At 49.8% G+C, this 7365-nt stretch overlaps 1 protein-coding gene across 1 annotated transcript in view; it reads left to right on the forward strand.

The window, feature by feature from the left end:
- The window catches only part of KIF25 (kinesin family member 25), a 51245-nt gene extending 49810 nt beyond the window's left edge, over nt 1-1435 (forward strand). The window contains exon 16 of the mRNA XM_019472701.1: nt 1217-1435. Within this exon, the coding sequence (XP_019328246.1) occupies nt 1217-1435 (219 nt within the window). The remainder of the gene's footprint in view (nt 1-1216) is intronic.
- Nucleotides 1436-7365: the final 5930 nt, after the last annotated feature.

Raw genomic sequence — 7365 nt, forward strand, 5'->3', positions numbered from 1 at the left:
CAGTCCCCGAGCAGCGGCCCCCCCGGCCAGCTTTTTCCAGTTTATATACTGAGCATGACGTCACATGGTATGGAATGTCCCTTTGGCCAGTTTGGGTCAGCTGTCCTGGCTGTGCCCCCTCCCAGCTTCTTGTGCACCTCCAGCCTTCTCAGTCGGTAGAGCACGGGAAGCTGAAAAGTCCTTGGCTAGTGTAAGCACTGCTTAGCAACAACTAAAACATCGGTGTGTTATCAACATCATTCTCATCCTAAATCCAAAAAAACCCAGCATACCAGCTACTAGGAAGGAAATTAACTCTGTCCCAGCCGAAACCAGGACACAAGGGAAAGGGATTAACACGATAGATCCACTTTCAGCAAGTACCTCTGCCTCCCTAGTCTAGTGAGGGAGTCCAGGCAAAGGGTTCAGAGCCCCAACTCTCAGTTTGCCACGGCCAGGGAAACTAATTGCTCAAGGACCTGATTTTGAAAGACATTCAACTGCTGTGGAGGTTTATCACTTATTTTTTCAACCTTGATCCTTATCATACCTATCCAGCTCTAACATTAAGCTCTGCAGCACTGGTCCAACACTCCTTCTTTCAGCCTTTGCAAATCTGTCCCCAGTTCACTCGCGGCACCCGGCTTTCCATAGAGGGGAAGGCAGCGTGCAATGGGGCAGAGCAGAGCGTATGGCACAAGAGCTGCTCCCCATCAGTTCCCCGTGAGGATGTTTTTTTCAGCGCCCACAGGGAACACCTTTTTGCAGGGCAGCTTACCACACCCCGAGAGCTGCCCCACGCCGAGCACGTGGCTGGCACACTGTAAATTCACGCTGCAGTTCATAGCACTCTGCACCTTCTGCAGACAAGCTGTTAATCCTCCTCACCACCTAGGAGTACTCTTATCAGCAGAGCCCAAGGAAGCGGTGTGATCCACAATTGCTTAACAGTGCTGCATTTCATCATGGGGTTAAAAAAAAGCAGTAATTAAACCAGCCAGTGCCTTTGGCCCACTCTTAAATAAAACCTTGACCTATGCTGACGTTTGAAAATTATATATTTAATTTACACATGTGGCTTCATGCCTTGGCAGCAGCCACGCCACAAAGAGAGGCTGCTCTTGGTTTTAGCCAGGCTAGGAAAACCATAATCAGCATTGGAAGGTTCACAAAAATGTTTAATTTGTTATTAAATTGCCGATTCCATTTTATGAAGCACTTTTCCAAACCTCTGCAGAATGCGAGGCACAGGCAGAACGAAACAATTATTGGAAAAGGCTTTCGGCTCCTGCTGTGGACAAGCAGTTGCAAGCTGATGGGCTTGCAAGCCCCTTCCAACCAGAGGAAGAGGCAGCAGCGTCTGCTCACGGAGGAGCAGACTGGCCCAGAGTGCAGGAACGCCAAAGGTACCACGGCCTTTCACAAAACCAACTTGGTGTTTGAGCAACGACATTAACCATAGCCCCAGCCAGACAAAAATGCAAGCCACATACCGTACAAAGGAGGGCACAGGGTGATCTAATTGAAGGGCATGAGTAAGGGCAAACGTTGCCTACAATTCTTTTTGCCTTTTCTTACATCCATTTTTATCAAACCAGGTTTTACCTAGCAATGCATTTGCCCCTTTTAATTTCATTTATATAAAGGGAGACAAAAAAAATCTAAGATAAAATGTGAGCCTTCTTGAAGTCATGCAAGTATCTCCTGGGAGGCTGGGGGAGTGGACAGCTGCATTTGGTTTTGTTTATTTGAATTCATCTTTAATAAGTGGAAAGGTGCCCGTGGTCTCGACTAAGGTTGGCAACATGTCCGAACAATAACTGTCCCAAAGCTGCGTTGAAATATTCTTCGGTGACGTTTAGAAGCGAGCATTTCACAACATGCCCCCGGGGGCAGAGAGAGCTAACGCAGCGAACGGATGGGCCACTGCAGGGCTCGAAAGGTTTCAGCTTGTGCCTGGCAATAGGCTGGTGCCAGGTACCGAGGCCCATGGTTGTGAAGGCACGCGAGCGCCGTTGGTTTCGGGTGTAACCTATGGCCTCCCCGACATCGCTGGCACGCAGCAGGAACTGCTGCACAGAGAGCACTGAAGCCACCGGGTAACGCATCTTTGTGCTCTACTGCACATCCCTCTCTGAGCTCTTGGGCTGTGAGAACATTTTCAAGAGATGATTTTGTTCACCCCCTTACTTCATGACAACATTCCCCTCCGCCTGTATTTTTACCTAAGATCTCAGATTAAAAAAAAAAAAAAAAAAAAAAAAAAAAGAGATGATCCCTCTTCCCCATAGCCAAGAGTTTGAGACTGATCAGACAAAGCATTTGGAAGAGGAGTCCCAAACTCAGTATTTCAATGACATGATGCGATGCTCCAAATTCACCTCGTTTGTTCAGTACATGACATATCTCTAATGACTTGGAGATTAGCCTCAGAAAACCTGCTGAAATGCTTAAATGGTCAAGTGACCAGACACATTCAGATGTTAGTACTAGCAGTTCAAACACCAGGGCCTAAATTCAGCAACAAAAGAAGAGAATTGCAGTGCTCCAGCTATCAGGACCAAGTATTTAGCATCAGCTTTGACAGAAACAATATGGGGAAAAAAATCCATAGTTACGAAACTCCAGGAACATGAGATTTGCACATCTTATCCACAGACTCGCAGGCTTAAAGTTGCAGCTCTGCTCATTTCCCTGGGGAACCACAGTTAAGCTGAGTTATCACCCCATTGTTCTTCCAGCTCCTCCAGCTTCATGCTTGCAAGTGTCTCCTCCAACATGTGTCCCCTCTTGTCCTTTTTCTGTTACATGAAATTACTATCCTGGCTGGGATGAGTCACTGCCCAGCAGTTCACTTAAAGGCAAGCGCCAGGAGTAGTTTTCCCTCTCATTTTCCTCTGGACATTACTAATCAGTTCCTTCCCTCTTCTAAACAAAAATAAAAACAACCCCCCGCACTATAAAAAGCTTTGGAAGCCACACCAGAAGGTTTGAAGATCCAAGAGACAGAAGATGATACTTCCTCCCTCACTTCAGATGTTTGGGTTTTTAGCAGCCTGAGCCTCCTCCACCTCTTTCTGAGCATGCACACACACACGCACAGACTCTGCCCACTACATGCTCGGAGCTGGCATTTGGAATAACACAAGCTCCAGGTTAAACCCACAACCAGCTTCAGAAATGTGAGCATTTTGCAGGGCAGCCGATGCATTAGCAAGCAGTCCTTCTTTATGCTTTAGCCACAGGCCTCCGATACTTCCAGCCTTAGGTGCTTTGGCCAGGCAGCGCCGATGTTCCCAACACAATCTGCATTACACCTGCTCTGATGAGTTTCATCTGTGTTTGAGATCCAGGCCTCCGCACTCCTTTTCTCCCGACCCATTTCCCAAGCCCTCCCTGGGGTAGGTGGCTCAGCGTGGGCAGATGCATGCACTCATCCACACATCACTTACTTAGAAAGGAGCTGGAGGAACAGCCCGTGCTGCTCCGCCTGGGTCTGCTGCCAAGGCTGAATCCACGGAGAATGGCTAGCCGGTGCTTAACGTGCCAATGCTCTTAGTGCTTCGCAATGCAACTGAGCTTAGGCAGCCAGATCTGACAAGTTGTTTCATGGTGTCCAACTTGTGGGAAGGACTTCCCAACAGAGATGGGACAAAGTTCACAAGAGGCCATTCAACGCTGCAGCATCCAACCAGGGACACCTCACGGAGATGGCACAGGGCTCAATCCAGAGGGACTACAAACTGGGTGTTGGAAAGGTACCAGGCAGTGCAAAAGCCACTGCCCAGGCTACCTCCAGGGCCATAAAGGGCATTGTGTCTCTGGACATCCCCCACTGACTCTGTCTTATGAAGAGACATGCGTCCCATCTGCTGCCCTCCCAGTCTCCATCCAGAAGAAAGGCTTTATAATGCCTTTTTGTGGAAAGCTGTTGTAGATTCACTGTGGACATGTACCAGCTGGAAGTTACAGCAGTATCTTTTGCTACTGTTCACTACCTAATGCCATGAGAGCAGAGAAACACCTCTTGCTAGCAAGCCCCTTAGATCAGCCAAGACACTACAGTGATGTACCCGTTGCACTCTTTACCTCTCCTCTTACCTTGGCTCATGAAAACTCTGAAACTGCCCATACCAGCTACCAGACCAGCAGCTGTGATGTGGGAAACATGCAATGGGCAATGCAAAGGGAGGAAAAAGAGGTCCATAGCCACATCTGAGCTTGACCTCTGCTTCCTTACCAGAATCTGGTTTACCTGCTAAATTTGGCATAGCGTTTGCAACAGCAAGAGGCAGGATGAGACTGTGATGCCTGAAATAAGAAGCTGTACCTGCATGTTCATCAGCATCATCTCCACATGAACAAGGAGAGAAGACTTATGATGGACTCACTGATGTAGACACTGCATGACTGCAGGCAACTCACAACAGCCACTTTCAGGACATGGGATGCAAGCAATAGGCCTACAGTTTTTGAGCATGAAGGTTTGTGTTAACCCCTTCTACCTCAGTCCCATAAGTCCTGGCACATCAAAACATCACAACCTTTGCAATCCCAGCTGCAAGTCACGAGCTCAGCTCTAAGGTATATAGAGAAAAAGCACAAGAACTGATGAATTATGAAAATGTAAAAATGTGCAGTTGCATGGGGACACAAGGCAGAGGAAGAGAAGCCAGCTACCTGCACAGTGACTGTGCAGGTCCTGGGAGGGCTCCTGCTGGTGAGGATACAGCAGCTCCTGAAATCCTGGTAGAAAATGTTTTCTGGTCAAGTTACGTAGCAGGGAAATGCAACACCTGGGGAAGCTGGGCACATGTACTGCCTCCTGCCTCTCACACCACCAGGACTGCATCCAGTCCGGTTGTGGAGCTTGTATGAGCTTAGAAGTAGCTACAGGTGTTACCTCTGGCCAAATTCAGGCCAACAGAGCAGCGACCTTCTCCACGCTCATACTTCTAGGAGGCATTCACCTCCTCTTGGCAGAGATGAGCACCCACACTCACTCACAGGTTTGCTCCTGCTGCGTCTCTCCTGAAGCAAGCCATGCACTGCCATGGGACGGTGAGGTCGTCCCTCTGCAGAACAGACAAAGCCAAGCCTGAGGAAGGGGAGGTGCCACTGGGGACACCTCTGCCCATTCGCAGGCAAGCCTGGTGCTGCACAAGGCAGCACCAAACTGCCTTCAGCCAAGATGGCTTTTTGGAGACCCCAACCAAGCACTCAGGATACCAACACAGCTTACAGTGACCCCTGAAATGCCGGCTTCCCAGGCAGGACAAGGTGCTCATGCAGGTCCACAGAGACCTGTTACCTGGGGGTACACAGCTAGTTTCAGTACACAATTAAATTACACACACCACTGACACAGCCGATGACCAGAGTCCACCACCCACGCATAAGAGCTGCTCCATGACAACCGAGAGAGTCCTGCACCACCGGGGCTTATGACTCCTACAGCGAACAACATTTGGGCAAGACTGAGAGGAAAGCAAGCCCTACCCCACCACCCCAGCAGGGCTCCCCTTACTTCTCTCCTAGGCAGCTCATCCACAGGATCACGACACTGGAGCCTGCTGGTAACTCTTGTCCCAGAGGGTCTGTGGAGACCTTCTCCTTTCCCTGGCTCTTCTCAGAAGGGAGCTGATTTCCTGTGCTTTGATTGCCCTCCTGTGTAGCGCCCTCCACCAGGACCTGCTACCAGCTGCAGCGAGGTAAACACCTGAGCCAACGGGAACATTTTCTGGCCCCTGCTAGTGGGCAGAGGAGAGCAGCTTAGGGACACCAGAAACCACCTCATGCTCCTCCACGCCTAGGATGTCACTGCTGAAACAGCTGTCCCTGCTGTCACCGTGCCTCACGGGGCTCTGTTTTATCCAGGCATCCTCTTCATGGGAGATGTACTTGGAGCTTTGTGGGCATCTGCCTGGAGTTAGAGAGGCAGCTCTGAGCCTGCAGGATGGCATCAACAAAGCAGGGCCAGAGTGGTGGTTGCAGCAGTCTGGGGCAGCAGCTTTGGGGAATCTCTAAAGCTTGTTAAACTTAAAGGTGCTGGGTTGTCTGAAAGCTCAGCCAATGCTCTGGCAATGTCCTTGGGAAAGACAGCCTTCAAGAGCTTCTACCCTGCTCTGTTTATCCTGAAAACAGGATAAAATCAGCATCACAGCTGTAGAGCTCTCCCTTAGCATGCTAGCCCTATATTTTTCAGCAGTAATTCTGCTTTGGATCTCAAAGTGGTTTGTGTTGAAGCAGATTGGAAAGCAATGCTTTGTACCCTCTCTATTATTTGCAGTGCAAATGTAAAGCAAAATTGTACCCAGCTGCTCCTACAGCAAACCCTGCTGCTCATCCCCTGCTGCAGGACATGGCTAGCTGAATGCCAGCGCTGGCAGCCGGGCTGGGCTGGGACTGGTCGGGGGCATGGCTGCTCCAGAAGAAGGCCCTGTGTCCGCACCCCCAGCCTCAAGGCATTTCCTAAGTGTGAGTTTGGATCTAGAGGTTCAAAAACACACCCGTACTTGGGGCTCTCTCTATTGCCCTTCTGGCACGGGCCCTTTGAGCAGTCCTATTGCCAAATTTTCCCTTCAGCCAGGTATGCTGGGAAGGATTCTCTGTTTTTCTTATTACAAGCTGAGAGCCTTATGCAAAAGCGTGACTCAGGGAGCTAGGGCTTTTAAAAGAAATCGTAGTGTACTGCAACACCTGTGAGAAATGCGGTCAAAGCTGGCAATACTAATATTGTCCACCTGGCCCCAGGTGCCTCACCTGCCTTAATGCACCCACTCCAGCGACTGGCATGACTTTCTTGACCATACCAAGAATGGGAGCTCCCAAAAATGCATCTCATAACCCATTAGCACTTTAACGGAGGGATTATGGGAGCCCTCTGTTCATGTCTGACTAGAAGGACCATGGGCAGAACGTCTGCATTAGCCACAGAAAGATCATATGGGCAGAATATGATCCCTGATCCCAGCAATAGCTGTGTGTGCCAGAGGAGAGGACGGGGACATTGCCGGTGTTGCTGGTCCTGCAAACGCAGAGAGCTCAGGATCCACTTCAGCAGATGCTACAGACAAAAGCCAGGCCGGCTTCCCAGGCTTCCTCCGTACACGCAGAGAGCCATTTAACCCTAAATATAGGAACGCAGCCCACAAGCCAGACAAGACAGATTTCAATACTACTGCCAGGAACAACAACAAACTGCACCACAGACTTTATTTCCAGTGGTGGGTAAGCGCGGATGCCTCAGAAGAGAGCAAAAAGCCTCCTCGCTCTCATCCCCTGAAGTTACGCATCGAGGAGAGAAAAGTACCTGGCTTCCTACAGCGCATGTTTTTGCTCAGGGATCTCCATCCCAATAGCCAGAGCTCTTTTGAATGCATTTGG

This window comes from Aptenodytes forsteri, unplaced genomic scaffold (assembly GCF_000699145.1).
Source record: "Aptenodytes forsteri isolate BGI_AS27 unplaced genomic scaffold, ASM69914v1 Scaffold132, whole genome shotgun sequence".
Lineage (NCBI taxonomy): Eukaryota > Metazoa > Chordata > Aves > Sphenisciformes > Spheniscidae > Aptenodytes > Aptenodytes forsteri.